The sequence below is a fragment of the Camarhynchus parvulus genome, chromosome Z (assembly GCF_901933205.1).
Source record: "Camarhynchus parvulus chromosome Z, STF_HiC, whole genome shotgun sequence".
Taxonomy (NCBI): Eukaryota; Metazoa; Chordata; class Aves; order Passeriformes; family Thraupidae; genus Camarhynchus; species Camarhynchus parvulus.
Genome location: NC_044601.1, coordinates 47,994,811 through 48,013,858, shown reverse-complemented (window position 1 = coordinate 48,013,858; position 19,048 = coordinate 47,994,811). Strand labels below are relative to the sequence as shown.

Sequence of the window (19,048 nt, the reverse complement as noted above, 5' to 3'; positions counted from 1 at the left end):
CCCTTCACCTCTCATCAAATTAAAATATTTAAGTTTTCCTCTGACATGTATTCTCCTGCCTCCACCTCCACCCTTTCTGTCTCACATTTCCTCCTCTACAAACTCTTGCAGCTCTTTCTTGTTCTAATTAAAATACCTGCTAAGAAAGAGTTTTAGCAAACCTTCAGCTTTGATAAATTCCTGTTTCAGGGACGAAGAGGTGAGAACTCCTTATACCACAGATATTTTTAGTACTAATTACTGTTGCTGGTTTTTTGTGGATGAAAGACTTCCAGCACCAGCATTTAACCTTAGCTTTCTTTACATTAGGTACTCTTTTAAAATAAGTTTCCACAAAACCACAGGAAAGAAACCCCACTGAAAAGACTTTCCATCTACAAAACAGCCCATTCTTTCAAAACAGCTGTTTTAGTTGCTCCTTTTAAACCCTGGTGGGCTTTGCTAGAGATGTTTGGAAGGTGGAGAAAGGAAAACAAGATGAACCACTCTTTAACTTAGGGAGACCGGTGATTAGACTCAAGTGGAGAGGAGGCTTTTTGAGTGAAAGAGTAGTAGAACTTCCAAGGTAGTACAAAGAGCAGAAGAGAGGCTATGCCATGAGCATAAACCTCTGGTTTCGTTGTGTGGAGAGCACCACTCGCTAGCCCAGCCTGCGGTACTTGGAGCTGCTGCTGAGGAAACACCTGAAGTGTTGAGCTGAGATGTGCTGATGGGCTGATCCTAGAGAACTCCTGGGAGTTCTGGGAGTCAGCACTGGGCTATAATTATTATAATTACTGGGCTAAAATTACAATCAGAAGGAGCTGATTGTGATAGTACAGAAGATAAACACTGATGCTAAGGAATGTTTCCCTCTGTTTCATGGGTAGGAACCTTGCAAGAATCTGTGCTGGTGTCGTGACGCACGTGTGCTTCGGGAAAGGAAACACTGTCTTTTGTCTTTGAGGATATGAACTCTCGAGCTGTTAGAGTTTTATGTTCTGGGCAAGGGAAGACAAAGATAGGGTGCTTGTCTCTCTGCAGGACTGCAGGTGCAAACCACAAGCAGGTGTGGAATGGCCTGCTAGCCCTGGTGACTCTCACGCTGTACTCCATTGCCGTGGCAGCTCTGGTGCTCATGGCTCTGTTCTACACGCGCCCGGAGGGCTGCCTGCACAACAAGGTGCTGATCGGGGTGAACGGCGGCCTGTGCCTCCTGGTGTCCCTGGTGGCCATTTCGCCCTGCGTCCAGAACCGTGAGTCCCCGGGCCTGCTCTCCTCCTGGGCTTTGGTGCTGCCCCGGTCGTGTGCCCGGAGGCATCAGCCATGTCTGGGCACAAAGTCTAATGATAGTTCAGAGCTAGTGCTGCTCTTGAATCTTTATCTACCTTGTGAAGTGCTGTCGCTCCTTGTCAGCTTGACTGCTGAAACTGCAGAGGTGTGAGATGTTCTGGGTGTGCCATCAAGCACATAGTGTAGAGAACACCCACATGCTGATGGCTGCCACTGTGTTGTGAAATTTATCTAGGTCTGGCTGTGGTAGCTCTCAAACTCACTACTGTTTTACTATTTACTTTTGACTTCTTAGGATTTATTGTTTGCAGAGTTTGGGCCTGGTGGAGTTACCAGCAGAATTTTATACTTTGTGTGCTGTTAGTATTTTGCATACATTGGGCTGAAAATATTAGTGTGACTCCAACAGACATTTTACGGGCAAATAAAATTATTGTGGCAGCATTTGAAAAGCAGCTGTGTTTTGCAAAAGCACAGAGGTGATTCTTTACTTACACAGGAATCACTAATGCTTTCCTAAAACAGCCCATTGAACTAAAGGATAGACATTTTTCCTCTTTATTGGACAGTGGAACTGTATCTTAACTGCCTCAAACACTTACTAACTGCCTTAAGTGAAAAAAAAAAAGAATACGGGTGTGCTGTTCTTTAAAAGATATAAATTTCTTTTTCAGTTTGCTAAAGTGTCTACAAAAATAACTAATTTTCCTCACTCTTGTAAAGGCCAGCCCCATTCTGGCTTGCTGCAGTCGGGAGTCATCAGCTGCTATGTCATGTACCTCACTTTCTCAGCACTATCCAGCAAACCACCAGAAACAAGTAAGTTATCTATTGCTTTACATATGTGAAAAACACCAGTCACTTGGTTTTAAAATTTTAAAAGTTTAATAGTAATAAAATGATTATAAAAATAGTAATAAGATTAGAGTAATAAAAATTTGGACAATTAGGGATTAGAATAATATGAGACAATAAGAACAAAGAGTTATGGATGGTCTGGGTATCTTTTTCTGGGCAGAATAAGTCCAAAAAAAGACACACACTTTAACAGAGGATTAACCCTTAAAAACAATAACCTGTTGCATATTCATACATCTCATACATGATGCATAAATTCCATTCAAACAAAGGATTCCCTCTGGTCAGTATCAACTTCTTCCTCTTCATCCTGACTCTTCAGGGCTGAACGAGGCAGGAAGAGGTTAGTTTCCTTCTGATAAGAGAGCAATAAATTCTTTTCCTCTGAAAGATTTAGGTGTCCTGTGGCTGCTGTCTCAGTGGGAGTACCTCATTCCTCTCTTTAAAAAAAGTATCTTACATAGCAGAGCTTCTATTTTGACATTATATTATAGCCTAAGAAAATTAATACAGCATAACTTTCTAACATTACACATATAATATTCGTTTTAATAATTGCAAAAAGCCAATCATAAAATACACATTTTTCCCAATATAAATGCTTTAAAACATGTTGTGTATTAAAAGCAAGAGTTTAGCGAACCTGGATTAGCAGACTCAGGGATATAGAAGTGCTGCGTTTGGTCTTCACAGAAAAAAATTGCAAATGGTACCAATAAATCTGTGCAGCCAAGAGACTCTGCAACTGGCACTCTCCCTGGGTGTTAAATGCTTTGGTCTAGGGGCACTTTACTTACCTTGGGTGAGTTGCATCTGTTGTACCATTTCCTGTGAACAAATTTCCCAAAGTCTTGTAGCCTATTCCTCCTGTGACAAGTACACATTCTGTTAATACTGAATATGACAAAATACATAATGTGTTACGTCACATGATAGGAGAGGGTTGGAACAAATGGCTCTTGGATTCCTCTGGAAGAAGGTGGGTGATCAGCTCCATCCAAAAGTGTACAAGATCCAGTTAGTATGTGCTGGCCATCAAAGTGGATACTAATATGACACATTTTTCTCCTAGAATTAGTCTGCTAAGTAGACCTGGACTCCTAATGAAGCAAAAACTTGAGTACCACTTGTATTTCATTTTGAGAGGAAATATTCAAAGAAAGGACTTGGAGTTGTGTCTCAGAGTTATGTTGCAGCTGAGATGGTGCTGTTCTCCAGCAGAGCTCTTGAACTCCACTTGCCTTTCAGTCACTAGTATTGCAGTTCAGGAGTATGGAACTCACTAGCATTTTAAGTTCTTGACACAGCAAAACCAGAGCAAGACTTTACAGCTCAGTTCAAACTTTCCTTTACCCAAATAAATGTCAGGTTCCTATGTTTGCATTGGAAGCATTCTTTTCACTTAGAGAAGATTTTTCTGGTTTGACTTAGTACACCCTTTCTTTATTATTACCCAACTTTTAGTGTTCAATAGCTGAAACAAAAATAGCTAGAGGAAAATGAGTTCAATGACAGGAAGGAAAAGTTTATACAGACACCTCTCAGGAAGAAAGGGGAGAGGTCGGGGGAAAAGTCTGTCATACTTGTGTAGGTACAGATATACACGCAGGAGTATTCTGGAGTTAGGAAGTAAACCAGACAGTATTTAGGTGTAAAATTTACTTATGGAACTTTAGCCATGTTTTGAATTAATATAATGTTAAATTTAGAAGGCATCAAAAGTCTGTCCATAGTGTAAAAAGAAGATGGGGAAGAAAGTAATATGTGGAATTAAATCATACGCCTTGTGTTGCTTCATGCTTGTCACAGACAAAGTCTTCAGTGTGAATGTTCTAATTCTTCTTGTATATATTGCAAGTATGGTTATTGCATTTGTTAGAGTTTGCATCAAGCACGCTCTCAGACCTCCTTGTTTTCCCTTGCCTGAGAATTCTCACAGTTGTCATCTGCTCTCAGAGGTGCTCCTTTGCCTGTCTGTGTGCTAAGGACTCCACATTTGGTTGTCAGCTTTCACAGCGGCATGTGCTAGAGAACGTGTGAGGGGCTGGTACTTACTGTGGGGTCCCAGCCCTGTTACTCAGGTTTGCCGTGAATTTACCTAACATTGATTTGGCTGAGAACCGGGCAACTACCAACTGCCTTTTTTTACTGTGTATGGATTTCATAGCTGTCCTCAAGGCACCCTTGCTGTCAAAGAGATTTTTGGTCTGAGGTCTGTACTGTCTTGGTCTTACATAGTTTTGTAGCCTTGGGTGAAGTGTTGGCAGACTTCCAACTTCCTGTTTCTTAGTTCACAAAACACTTGTTTTTTCCCTTGCTTGTCTGTTGTGGTCAGACAGGAAATTTTAGTACCCTACTAAGTTGCATTTTTTGTTTTGTCTGAAACACAGAGTCTGCTAGGTCAGATTTGCCCATTTTTTCTCTGTGATCTTTCTAAGAAATAGACAGAAACAACTGAAATTTATCTACCTACTGTCAGGTAATAAAAATTCAGTTAAAGCCTTCAGTCTGAAGACTACTTTAAAATGGAATGAAATGAGCTCTGCAAACTGTTCTTTTTGTTTGTTTGTGAAGTCCTGGATGAAAACAACCGGAATATCACAATCTGTGTACCTGAATTCAGTCAAGGCCTGCACAGAGATGAAAACCTGGTTACTGGCTTGGGTACTACGATTCTGTTTGGCTGCATTTTATATTCTTGGTAAGTCTGGGAGTTTGCAGTTACCTTTCTGTAAAAGTAATGTTGTGGTCCAAAGAGTGAAGGCTTATAGCAGGCCTCATGCAAAGTCACAGAGAAGTGTGGGATAAAGCTGAGCTGGAAGGTTTGTATTTTCCTCAGCTTCAGAGTTTTAGATGTTTTAGCTAAAAGTGTTCAACAAGATAATACAAATTTGGAAACAAATATATTTCTTTAAAATCAAATAGGGCAATTTATCTAGAGGCAGAGGGAAAGAAATTCCACCTGTTCATGATCCCAAGTAATCTCAATGTTGAACTCTAAAACTCTATACATTCACTTGAAAAATCTATCTGAAATTTTTGTAGCCTCCTAGCAGAGGCTGTGCTTGAAGGTCCTTGACTGTCCTTGAAGATCTTTAAAACAAATAAACAGTTGGGAGGGTTTAGGGCATCCTTTGAAAAATGATAAGCGCAGTATTGCCATCAGGATTTGCCATTGATCTGCTCTAAATAAACCCCTGTGCTGCTCATCTTTGATGTTCATCTTATATTATTGCAGCTCACTTCAATAAATTAAGTTATGCTCTGGGACAGGGAGTTGCCAGTGATTGAAAGGTGGTGTGTCATTTGTTTTGGCTGTGCAGCTTGGCAGGAGACAGCACTGCCTGTCTGCTGCAGATTTTTGAGCAGGTTCTGCTACTGAATCAGTCCACTTAAAAATTCGCATTCAGAAACCTCTTCATATTTTTGTGAAGTGAAAACAAGAGACTTATTCTTCTGTTTATCAGATACACGTGTTCCATTTTGTTCTGATACAAAATAGATAAATACAGATATCACGGACCTAGTTCACATTAGAAGGGCACTTAGAGTGCATCAGGGAGGTGTTTCAGCACACAGACAATATTCATGTAGTCTGCCACTGAACTGTACCATGTAGCTGGGGAGGTAAGCAAGGGGGGTGCTTTGAAGTGTTGCTTGCCAAGGCTCAGTGTGTACACCAAGGCATTCCTGTGGGTAATGGGAAGTTTGCATTTCACATCCTAAAAGAGCAGGACAGGGCAAGAAGAAATTTCCTGTCAGAAGAAATTAGAAGGGATTCCCCCACAGATAACTGCAGTCATGCAAGAAAGTAATTTCTAGGAACTGTTACACTGAACAACAGTTGCTGGTAATTTACTTTTGAAAACTGACTGCCAGAGACCTGTGAGTTTGTTGGCAAAGCCTTTACAGAAATGCTGAGCCAAAGTGATGGCTGTGAACTGAGTATAAATGCACTGGTTGTGCACAGCAGGGGAGATCTCTTCTGGCTTGCAAATTGGAGCGCTTAGATTTTGCTGCTGTCAGATGGTGAATTCATCACCTTTCTAGAGTGACCTACTTTTAAGCTCATGATTCAGTCTGAGCTGGCCAGTGGCCATCTGCCAGGCTGGTTTCTACCTAGTGCAGGACAGACGTCTCACATGCTTGGTGCTTGATGGCAATGCTTGGCTGAGACATGGGAGTAGACTATTTGTGTTTGCTGTGATGTTGAAGAGTTCTGCAGTTATGCCCAGGGCTTTGACACTGTCTTCTTTTCCTCCTAGTTTGACCTCAACAACACGTGCAAGCTCAGAGGCACTGAGAGGAATATATGCAACAGCTGAAACTGAAGTGAGTTCTTGCTTCTTCACACAGGCTTTTTGTGTAGACTTTTCTCCATGCTTTTATTGCTGTTGTTTGTGTGGCCAGTAATCTGAAAAGAGAAGTTATTCTTGGTAGCATGTATGCTATGTGCCTCTGGGCATGGACTCGTCAGAACATTTATCCACATTGGCTCTTCTGTAGGTGTTGCTGGTCCTGTGGAGGTGCCTTTGTGTACTGAAACTATTTGCTGCTCTTGAAGTTTATTCAGCATCCTGCTGACTTCCTGTAAATCTTGTGTTTGACATGAGCTCATGTCCTCTCATTTAAGGGAAAAGTGTGCTGGAAAGCTACCAGAAGAAAAATTGGAGGAGTTCTTGAATATTTTCAGTCCTGGTTGCCTTTGTTCTCATGGCAACTAAGATCCTGAGTTCTTATATCTTATTTTTATTTCAATACATAAGTAGTTCCTTTCTTTTTGCCTATAATTTAATCTCTGATTGTATTTCTTGTCCCTGTTTCAGCTGTACAAGTTTCTTTGTTCCACCTACCTGTTACTTTGCCTTCCTTGTCCTGGGAACACCCAGAAAACTCTGGGAAATCAGTGGGATTTTGCTAAGTAACAGTTTGACCTTGCTTAGGCTTGCTAGTGATGCTCTTCAAATATGTGTGTGTGTTTGGAAGATAAGTCTCCATCCCTAGCTCTCTCTGCATTGGTGTTACTTGCATCTGCAGTTTTAGCTTCTATTTCACAAGTCTTTAATCAGAGTGTGAGAGTTCAAAAACGCAGAGGTATCTGCTGAGGCCTTTGGTGTTTGCAGTAGCTGGGCGTGGGGAATCACAAGGCATTCCAGTGTGGGAGTGCCAGGGTGCCGGGGCGCTGCCCTGTGGCAGGATGCTGCGGCTGGACAGGGCTCCAGTGCCAGCCCAGCCCTCGCTGCCTGCTGGGCACGGAGCACAGACCTGGCATGGCCTGCCTTAGGCAGGTCCTGGCGGGGCCTGTGCCTTCCCACCCGTGCTGAGGGGCAGGACAGGGAGCACTGCAGAGAAAACAACCCTCTTTGTGCCCCTGCACCTCCTCTGCCAGCTGTAGGAGGCTCTGCCAGAGGTGTGGCTCTGTGCCCTGTGGAGGAGCAGCAGGAAGGCTGGGACCTACGGCACGGCGTGGATTTGGGATGTGGCCCCTCACCGGGAAGGTCCGTCTCGTCAGCCAGAGTACTCCCGCACTGGATTAATTCTGGATTTTTGGGTTTTGAAGAGTGTAGAAGAGCCACTAAATGTAAATATAAAGAAAGGACTGCTGAAAAGCAACCAGCTGCACTCTGATTGCCTCCAGCCCAGAGAAGGTTTGTCAACTCTGCTGGAGGCCAGCTGTGTTAGGGGTTAGGGCAGGTGGGCCAGCATTGCTAATTTCAGTCTGTGCCAGGACTAGATTACAACTGGTTAAAATGTTGAAGGGAACCCCCGTGCTTGCTTCAGAATGTGAGTACAGCCCCTGCATAAGGCAGGCTGGCGCTGCAGGTGAGACTTGGCACAACAAGAGTAGAAAAAGGTTTACATAAAGTCTCAGACAGTCTTTTGAGAAAGAATAAACTTCTTGGCTTTTCCTGAGTTTGTGAACCCACTGAGTACAGGTAATCAGGGATATGTGGGGTGAATCTCCCAGTGAACCTCCCACTTGATGTTTCTGCTGGACATTTTACTTTAAAGACCTGTTGTCTGGGAAAGCATGTAACCAGTCCCTGCAACAGGGGATAAACTAGAACATAAAGTTTAGAAGTGCAAAGCAACTCAATAAATATTAATTCAATGTGGTTTTATACAAGGGTCTTCTACCATTCAGGCATTCAGGTGCAGCATGATTTGACTAATCACTGGTACCACACCATCATTACTAATTCTAATAAAACGCTGCAAAGTTTTCTATATTTCTGCAGCAGTCTTGCTGCTCGTCTGTTGATCCAGACATCCTTTAAGTCAGTCTTGAGACAGCTACTTATCTGTGATGCTGCTATGGTTTCAAAGGTGTTTTAGAGACCCTAGGATGCTGGCCTTACCTTGGCTGTCCAGGGCCATGTTTTATCCTTAGGGACAGCTCTAAGTTTCCAAGAAGCAATGTCCTTATTTCCAGGGCTGGGCAATCCTTTAGTTTGTTTTACTTAAGCATGAACAATACCAAAGTCTCCAGTAAAATTCCAGTGCCTCATTACATTGTACAGTATGCTGTGAACTAATACAAGTAAACAAAGTTCACACACTTTCATGTATAAAGACTGATTGATGTAATAGGAAAGTGAATTTTCCTAACAGGGTTTATTGTCTTAATCAGACCACAAGCAAAAGAAATCCCAAAGAAGGATACTGTGAGTACAAATAATACTTGTGATGCACTACAGAAAGTGCTCACTTTTACCATAGTCTGGTGCAGGAAATACTCTTATATTTGTTTATTGGATGGTCCGTGCCTTTTCTCCATATACATTACCATTCAACACAGAAAGTGTAAATTTCAGCTTTTCTTTCTCCATCAGGTTAAAAAAAAAGGAGCTCTTCATTTAAATAAAATAGTAAAACCAGGTTTCTGCTTTTATTAATACTTCTTGTGCCCATTCTGGCTCTATTTCAGCAAAATCTTGCAAAAGAAGTAGGTACATTTCACACTAGTACAGTTGTAATTTCCAACTTATGTATAGTGAACTGTAAAAGTTCATTATACTTTCATCTTAGTACAGAAATGTCCTAAAAAGCACTTGTATACACATCTAAATAGATAAGTCCTCTAAATATGAATGTACTTTACTGTAGCTTTTTCCCCATTTTGTTGTTGTTATTTGAATCTGTTTTGGACCTAGAGTTATGTAAAATGGGTAGAGTAATTTGTAAACACTGGCTCGTTTCTTCAAATTTACCGAGCAGGTTTTTCCAAAGCTTGGAAACTGCTGTTCTGAGCTACTGAGCAAATCCTAATTTAAGTTTTGTCACGGTTGGAAATACAAACCAGACTTTTCTAAATTAGTATCTGTAGTTTAGACATAACAGACCTTCCTTCCCCGGCTGTTCTGCTTTGCTGTAGCACAGGTTCTTACACCTTCCTGTTGTCTATTCCACAGGTAGCTCGTTGCTGCTTTTGCTGTGTACCTGACGGAGACGGTAATTATGTTTTCTCTGCACAATTTACCATATTTGTGGCTTGTGGACCAAAGCCACAGAGAGAGTACAGACAGAGCTGTGGATGGAGAGCTGCTCGTACCCTCATTCAATAGAGTACTGAATGCAAACTGAAGCAGATGAAGTGCTCCAAGTTGGGCTACAGAGAGAAGCAAGAGATGTCACAACACCATTTCAAAAATACTAGGAATACTAGGCTAGTTAATAATTCTTTAAAGTACATTTCATTCCTGCAACATACAAAGAGTAATCTCTGTTTTTGGCATGCCTGTGAGTGTAACTGGCTGCTGGACTTTTGGCTCAGCAGCTCTGCAGGGACTGCAGTTGAGGAGTGAGAGAGGAAGGGAGTGTCCTGTTTACAGACCTGGTACAATCAGGTTTATCAGCTTGGACTTGCCAGAAAAATATTGCACAGGTAGAGCAATTTAAATGCTCTCAGTGGTCAAAATCTACTCAGTAAACCAGGAAGCTGTTACAAGGCAGGATTTCAGTTTTAGTCCAGTTTTTCACTCAGGGTTTAGGCCCATGCCCTGCGGATGAGAAAATGTTCAAATGTTTGTCAATCTGTGTCAATCACACTTTCCCAAATCACACTGTAGATGTTTTGCTGTGTTTTCTGTGAAGCCAGCTGCTGTTTTCAGTTCTCATTACATTTGCAAAACTTGTTTTCTGTCTCTTACAGCTGATGCTGAAGAGCATGTTGAGAAAAGGGGAGGCCAGACTGTGGTTTATGATGAGAAGAAGGGCACAGTGTACAGTTATGCCTACTTCCACTTTGTTTTCTTCCTGGCTTCTCTCTATGTGATGATGACGGTAACTCATTGGTTCCAGTAAGTGTATTTCTTTAATGTATTTCTTTAATGCCAACAAATTAACGTCTCTCTGTGCTGAGAGGGAAGATGTGAAGGGGAAGTTCTGCTGTGTGGGTGTTTTCAATCCTTGTGGTAGAAGTTTGAAGAGACATTACAAGTCTTCCTTGGGAATTCTTGAGCCAGATCTTGCTCTGTAAAGGGCTGCTCTCCCTTGCTTCCTCCATGGTTTAACCTAGTTAAAGTCTTTTGTGTCATTATATATTTTTTTTTTCCCTTAACAGTTATGAAAGTGCTCAGATTGAAAAATTCTTCACTGGAACCTGGTCTATCTTCTGGATTAAGATGGTCTCCTGTTGGGTTTGTGTCTGTCTGTACTTATGGACTCTTATTGCTCCACTCTGTTGCCCAACCAGAGAGTTCTCAGTGTGAACAGTCTAAAGGTCATTTTAAGGTTTTCTTTCTGTTTTTTTTTCTTTTTTTTGGAATGAGGAAACACCAATTACCCACTTATCATAATGTACCAGTTATTACCTTTTTAGTCAGACTAAACAAGTGATTGAAGACTTTTTTTACTATGTTTTATTATCATGAACAAGCATTGCCTAAGGGAACAAATCTGTTTTGAAACTTTACAATGCTTATGTGTGGCATGTAGAATACACAGTTGTTGCATAAACTGGAATAAGTGAAATACTCTTCAAATAACTGGCAATCTTTCTCTGGCTTCATTGACAAGAAAAGAAAAACTCATGGTGCAGATGGTATCTAATTACTTCCCAGGAATGTTTGGTATCTTCCAGTAAATATGCATTAATTCCTTTTTATACTCTTTCATTAACTGTTTCTTTTACAGTTTGCAGTGATGATTTGGACTGCTGTTTTGTACAGCATATAATTCTTGTAAGTAGTATCCAGACAATTTTTTCCAAAACAATATCTAAATACTTCTGTAGAAATAAGAGAATATATAAAATTTGACTGCCAAAGCATCTACTAAAATTGTTTATCTAAGTATTAAATATATTAAGTTATTTTATACCTAGATTGAGAAAGGAATGTACCAATATTAGTAAAGTATTTATTCTATTATTACTTTAAAGTCACTTGGATATTTTATGCAATTCAGATTTAGCCCAGTTAATAACTGAAGGGGAGTTCTACACACAAATTCTCAAACTGAATTTTGTCCAGTTTTGCTTTGCCAGGTCACTCAAAAGTTGAGTGTACTGCATGGGGATGTAAGATAAGGTACATTCTTTATTTACATCGTTTGCTGTTGAGAAAAGGATAGTTAGGGAGCACTGCCCGTTGCTGTTAAATTTAAAAGTGGGGTGCTCATTTACTTCTCTGCTCTGCTGTTTCAGCTTGTCTCTAAAGGTCTCCCAGGTCTTCAGTTCTGTTTCCATGACTAGTTTTATAATATTTTAGACGCATTGATGGTCAGAAAAGGACTATAGTGTGTCATCATCTTTTCTGCTTGTGTGTTTGTCGGAAAGTATTTTTCCTAACTGCTATATTTTTATACTCCTCTGTTGATATTACTTTTGCTGTTGGGATGGGGGTTAGCCAGCCAATGGAGACAGAAATTCTCTTGCAGATCTCCTATTCCAAACACTGGAGTAAGCAGTCAGAAAAACAAAACCAGAAGACACAAATACAACAAGCAGCTGCCTTAGCACAAATGACTTGACGATATTAAACACTACCTTGTCACCTTTTTTTAAATTAATTTAAGCAGATGATATGGTGGTAAAACAACAGCTCAAATGCCCTGAATGCTGAAAAAGATTGAACCACCATATTTATCTGCATTCTGGTGGGATGAATTTATGACTTGAGGTAGTCCTGGTGGTTTTTGTCTTCTCTCACCCAACATGTGTATTCACACACATGTACAGTGTAAAATATCAACCAATTAGGAAGTCTCTTTTTTAAAAAAAAAATATGATTGAGCCTTAAATTTTCATCCACTGCTTTCTGCAAGTCAAAGAAAAGCACAATGTGGATGCCAATGGGTTGACCAAAAGATTTGCATGCCTTAGCTGTTCTGTTGTAATAATTAATGGCTAATGCCCACCTGGTGAGTAATCTTAACATATTGGATCTTGATTCTTGTCTTGTTTTCATTGCCATTTTTAGCTGCCTTGTTGTTATGGTATCCCAGGGCTTCTGCCCTGTTTGGAGCTTCTAGGGATGTGATCTTCCCCACCCTGTGCACTCTTACATGAAACAAAATCTTCAGGTGTGCAGTCCTGTCTATTTATGCCACCTATCCCAGTGATTAGAGCCTCAAAATACATGTCCTGAGATCTGAGGGAAGGAGGAGTCTGTCCAGCAGTGACTGCCTTGGTGATCTGATTTGTACCAAGAGTTAAAAATAGCCATTGAAGTTGGGCTTTGACACTAAGTTAGAAGAGCAACAAATAGCTCTGGACAGGGAGGCAGGTTTTCCTCTTTCCCTTTGCTTCTGCTGCGAGGTTCTGATCCTGCCAAGAGCTCTGCTAGCAAGAACATTTCTGCCTGCATTTAGAGTCTTGCTACACAGATACTTCTGCAGCTGAAGTAGGCCTTTATTAATGCTTTTTCAATCCAGAAGCATTTATTTATCCAGTCTCTTAAGATGAGAGCTTGTGGGCTGTGCAGTGATTACTGATAGTTGTCCCACCTAACTCACAGCAGCAATTCTGACAAACAGTTTTGATCCAGTGCTGTAGTTGTGTGCTACAACTGAAATAGTCCAGGCTCATGCCTTGCCTGATCCTAAGAGGCATGCAAGATTTGCCTTCTAGTGCCATATATGTTGTACTATGAGAAACCAAGCTTGGTTGAGGTTTGTGTTTTTGCTTGTTTGTTTGTTTGTTTGGGGGTTTTGTTTGAATTTTTTTAATAAAAATTAGCCATGGTTTTTGTAACAGAACAATCAGGGAAAGGAGCTTTATGGAGGAAGGCACACACTATGCCAAGTTACAGGCTGTGAAAGGTTTCTGTTGTCTGGCTCTCAGGCATCCCAGTCACAACTGTAGATGATCTTAATACTGATCTTAGTCCTTGGATGCTCTTGTTTACGGAAACACTTATTTTATCTAGTATTTGCATCAGGGTTTTCTGCACCTCCTTATGCTGGTGTTTAGGGAAATAGGTTTCACACAGAGGAAGCAAGGCTGTAAAAAGAAAGTCCACAGTGAGGCATGGGTCCATTCTTCTTACACAGCACTCACCTCACTGAGCTGCTCCTTCATCCTTCCCTACTACTAACTATTGACCTTAAACGTGTAGATCTGCAGGTGTACACAGAGTGAGAATAGGGCAGTGCCTGTTTACACAATTTTGCCTACTTTGAGCAAATGCGTGCAGGGGGAACCCCCAAAAATAAATAACTTTGAGGGCCTGTGTGTCCATGGTGCCCCAGATCCAGCTGTGGACTTCCAAGCCTTTCTAAGGAATCAGTAACTAGTAGCACTTGGGTGTGCAAAGACTCTAGTTCCTCATCAAGACAAGGCTTCCTGCTGGCCAGGCAAATGTTACAGCCTTAGTGTTTGCTGTAAAATCTGTACTGTGAACTTCCATGTGCAACTACATAATAAAATCCTCGGCTCAGGTCAAGGAATCAAATTCCCAGCCCATAGATTCCAAACAGTTCATGCAAATGGGCTTAAAAAAAAACTTGTTAAGAAGTGCCTTCATACCTACTGCTGTGATAACTATTAATTCAAGTGGCACTAGAACTGGAAAACCTGGACTAAGCCTGTGACTGGGTGGTGCTGCCTTGTAGCTTACACCAGTGTGTACAAGGCACAATCAGACCTGGAGTGCACATGGAAGACCAAACAATCTGTGCTTGACAAACCTGGTGGGGGATAAGACTGCTTCAGGTGTTACTGTGCAGTGGAAAATTTAGTGGGAAAACTCACAAGTAGCCTGGTGCTTTTGTAAATAAATAATTTTTTTACATTTAAGCTGTAAACAGTTAACGTTCTCTCCCCATACCTGAAAGTGCAGGTGCCTGTCTGCTGAGGCAGTTAATGGCACAGTGTCTATCCTGCCTTGTACCATGTTTTTTCATTGAATTTGTTCCCAGATGTAAGCAGCGCAGCACTTCTGGCTCCTAGTGGATTTGGGCTGTGAGAAGGTTACAAAGACAGCAAAACCAGAGAACATGTCCTGTACTAAATGTCCTCTATTTAAATTTGAACTAATGCTATCTTTAGTAGACTTTTGAGGAACAGACAGTGTTGACAGAAGTCCTGCTGGGAAGGTGAAACAATTTTATTGGCTTTTTTCTGCTTTGTCAAATTTGCCATCATAAAGTCTCTGTGGGACTTCACTGCTGCACTATCATCTGAGACTGGAACAATTTTACTTTTCTTTGTGAAGGCAACCAAGAGCCGCAGTCATGACCGGTTCTTGTTTGGGGTAAAATAAGTGGGACAGAGTCAGAGAGCAAGTGTCTGAATACAAGTAACTGGACTAACAAATGAGATGTTAAAACTGCACTAGGGATGTGCGGAAAGCAGATGGGTATGCTCATTTGCTGCTTGCCATATAGTTCCTCAAAGTGTGCGGGCAGCCCTTGCAGCTGAGCTCCACTGCAGTCGCACACTGAAGGTATTGCATGTTTGTGATACTCTCAGCTTTCTCCTTCCAGCATTTCCATGAGGTTCAAACAGCTTCTACGTGCCCAGCTAATGTGGCAAATCCTGCCTGGGTTGGGCTGCTTTCCTCTGAAATGCAGAATTCAGTGTTGCTTGTGTATGTGTAGTCCAGAGAGAGGGATTGTCCCCTCACAAAATCATAAACACTGCATGTCTATTTATTTATTTATTTTGTGTTTTAGCACCTTTTTACAAGTCTATAAGCGCTTTGAGATTATAAATTACGCATGTGTAATAGCTTTGTCTGCTACTGCTGCAGCCATTTCTGGGCTAGAACATTGCTATTAATGAAGCAACCATTGCACTTGTGAAAAAGCTGGTTTTTAACAGTTCTTTGACTTTGAATGATGGCACGAGGAAAATTTGGGTACTTAAGATAGTGCTACTTGAACTTTGGCTAGCAGCCCACAGTATCATGGGCATCTCTGAACAGATCAGCAACAGAGCAATCCATTGACTGTTTTTAAACTGCACTGTAAAGATTTTATAAACTGCTAGGCTTTTCTCCTAAGTTGATGAAGCAAAATACCACAAGACCATACCCTTGTGGCTAGATGAGCTGAGATTATCCACAGCTAAAATTTTGCTCTCATTTTCCTTCTGGGCTTTAGAAGCAATGTCTTTCACTTGGAGGCTGTATCTCCTTGTTTTACTTGCCTTTTTCTCCTTGGATTTGTTTTTTAAAGGCACTGTAAACCTCCTTCATTCCCAGACAACCTGCTGCCTGTCAAATGGGATGTCTTTGGTGCTAGAAACTAGCAAAGACCTCTTTGCCAAGTCTTACTGATCCTTTCCTTTTCATAGCAGGACAGCCTGCAGCATTGAAGCAGAGTCAAGGATCGTAGTTTATTACATGGATCAGTTTTTCTCTGTGACAACTGCTTCTTTGTTTTCCGAAGTGGCCTACGAGTTCTTGTGGGAGGGAAACACATAATGAACACCATGACATTTTACTTGTGTTTTCAGTTTTGTAAACAGTAGTTAAAATTCAGTGTTTCATGTGACTGTACAAGTGAATGCCAGGGGTCAAGTGCTTAGAAAGCTTTAGCTTTTTTTACTCAGAATGGGATACATAGCTTGGGAACTGGTGTGTCTCTGCATTTTCTACATCTTCATGGCAGAGTGCCCAAGTGCCCCCGGATGGGGATGTAGACACACTGTACAGAGTTTGAAGCAGCAACATTGAGAGACTGGCATGATGACTGCTTTCTAATGTCCAAGGAAATTCTGTAGGTTTCAAGTAGGCCTTAAATCCCATTTGTTCAGGAGTTTTTATCAAATCTGGATTTGATTCTTTCCTCACTTGTTCCATAATGTTGTTTTTAAAAAGTTAGAATTTATATCAGATATAAGCCACATTGGCTTCCCCACTGCCTGCCAGTCCCTGATAGTTCCCATTGTGTAGCATACAGGCATTTTCACAGACTTGTTCAGAGCCACATTCGTCAGCTTTGAAACCACTCCAGCAGCCTAAAGCTTCCAGGGCTTTTGCTCACCAGAGCTGCAGGGTGCAGCACTGCAGCCATGCTTTTGCCAAAGAAGCCTCAGCATGAAGCCAAGAAGAAAGTGTAAAGCCAAGAATTTTGCAAAATTAAGGGGAAGTAATGGATCATTGGACATACATGCAGACTCAAAGTGCGGAGAATTAACTTCCAGATAAAATCATTCTACTTGTAATATACAAGCTGGGAAAAGATTTACTAGGAACATATGGGTTCAGTGTCTGCTTTTTGTTCACCACTGATGCATGGTGTTCAGTCTCATATATGCCATGTACAAAAACTGGGTGCAAAATAGTTGTCAAAATATAAACACATTTTCTTAATGGTGAGGGGATTTTAATTAGTCTTTTTCAAGATTCTTAATATCTCAAGGGAACTTTTTGGTGTGTATGTGTGGTTTTATTTTATTAAGCTGTAGCCCAGTGAAGCGGAAGTTTGCTAGTTTATTTAACTTTTTTGCAAGTGTTGTGGTCTTTAGTAACTGTAACAGTTTGACTTTTAAGGATTGGTAAAGATTCCAGAATTGTAAGATCTTACTTGTAAAATAGTCAACAGCTTTGCCTTTTTAGCATGTTAATGGTTTTTATGGACACTTCCTTTTGTATACTGAGTGAATGTATTGTTTTAGATTTAATGTTTAATGGACCAATAAAATTTTTCTTACATTTGAAATGAATTGTTGTGATACATTACATTTTTAAAGTCAGTTCATTCTAGAAGAAACTTATAAAATAATCTAAATATATGAGTTATGCAGTTACTGAGCCAGTAAAAGTAAATTGGTTGATCTTTTATTTTCACTAAATTTCAGTGTTATTTAACAAAAAAATGCTGCTGTGTGGAATATTAGAGGCCTTCAGTGTCCATGTTGTTTCTGTATTTCTCTGATGTGTGATACTGGATGACGGCAGATTGCACAGATCTGTCTGTGGCATCTGTTTTGTACAATCCAGCTCCCTGAGATGTGTAAGATACCTTTGCAATGCAAACAAAATATCTTCAAGGCTGGTGTAGCACTGAAGCACTGTGCAGCTGTTAGAGATGCAGATCTCTGATTTTCTTCTTTTTTTTTTTCCCCTCACTTGCCCAGATGGTAGGGTGGGCAGCTGCTGAGCTTGACATGCTGAGATCCACATCAGGGAGAGTGCTTTGTCTTCATGGGTGGTAGTTCTTTCCCTCTCACCATCCATGTCCTGTTTCAGCATGTGCCAGCTGCAGGCTGCCTCCTGGTACTGCTACTGGCAGCACCGGTGCCGTAGAGCTGACCAGACCCACACCAGGACACAGTTCCCTGTGGTTTTGAGAAACTGCTGACCAAGCTTCCGGCTGTGGCTGTTATTCCCTGTGCAGCTCCTGGTGTGTGAGAGCTCTGGAGCTGGGAGGGTGTGTTTGGGCCGAGGAGGAAGGCAGAGATAGGTTTCGAGGACTGGCACAGTCAAGTGCCTGTGCTGCATAGCCTCCCGCCAGCCTGCCCACCATTGCCCTCACCCAGTGCTCCAGCATCCTGGCAGGATGTTCCCTCCTCACGATTCCAGCCAGATGGTCTTCAGGAAACAGAAGCACTTGAAGTGTATTTGCCATGGTGTTTGCAGCACACAGGAAAGAGTTAACCTTTGTAGAGAGGGTGGATCCTGGTGCAGAAGCTGCAGCACTCTGAACTCCAAAGTAGTAACAGCTGCTGCTCCAGCAGAGTGCAGCCCTGCTGTGCAGGCAGTGGAGTCAAGAGTGAGCTACATGTTCAATTTTAAAGATGTGGGATTGCAGCTTCTTCAGTTGCCAGAGGCCACACATGGAGCTATGTCTGCATTGCACAACAGTCCAGAAAGGGGTTGTGGTGCTAGAGAAGCTTGTTTAAACACTTCTAAACAGGGACTGCACAATCTCTGATGAGAATGTAAGAGGCAGAAGGTTTCCCAAGCCCAGACTGTGATCTTGGGACAAAAGTTTGCTAGAGTTGGCTTCACTCTTGAGCTTATAGGCTGCCCAGCATTTGGTGTATCCATGTAACAGACACAGTAAGCTCCAGCATCGCATCGTAACAACAGCACCTTCTGAAATGAAAATTCTGGCTGTCTGACTTGTGACTTTTATCTGTGGCTGTCAGCACTGCAAGCAAAGGTTTTCTGTCAGAGGTGGATAGAGTCTCACAGCTTCACACAGTTACCTTTGGCAACAGCTTGAGAGCCAGAGCCGGCATCTCACTTTCCAGCCTCCAGTGGCCATGGACTGGAAGAGAGCCCTGAAACAGGCAAGCTCCATGGTGGCAAGCCAGCTGATAAAGCAAAGGGCCATGCTGCTCCTTCCAGCCACTGTAGCAGGAGACAGGGGCTGAGCAGAGCTTTGGAGCCTGGCAAGGGTTTGAAGGCCAAGTGCAGTCATGTTTTCTGATGGAGCTGGTGTGGGCTGCCCATGCTGCAGACAGGTCAGGGTGGGCCAGGCCTGTTGCCTCCACTGTGAGGAGAGCAGTTGTGCAAAATGTGAG

At 41.8% G+C, this 19,048-nt stretch overlaps 1 protein-coding gene across 1 annotated transcript in view; it reads left to right on the top strand.

Moving 5' to 3' along the window:
• The window catches only part of SERINC5 (serine incorporator 5), a 41,299-nt gene extending 24,061 nt beyond the window's left edge, over positions 1-17,238 (top strand). The window contains exons 6-12 of the mRNA XM_030968622.1: positions 1,024-1,235; positions 1,996-2,091; positions 4,705-4,831; positions 6,396-6,462; positions 9,543-9,582; positions 10,283-10,430; positions 10,694-17,238. Coding sequence (XP_030824482.1) covers positions 1,024-1,235; positions 1,996-2,091; positions 4,705-4,831; positions 6,396-6,462; positions 9,543-9,582; positions 10,283-10,430; positions 10,694-10,841 — 838 coding nt within the window. The 3' untranslated portion in view covers positions 10,842-17,238. The remainder of the gene's footprint in view (positions 1-1,023; positions 1,236-1,995; positions 2,092-4,704; positions 4,832-6,395; positions 6,463-9,542; positions 9,583-10,282; positions 10,431-10,693) is intronic.
• The last annotated feature ends 1,810 nt before the right edge of the window (positions 17,239-19,048 follow it).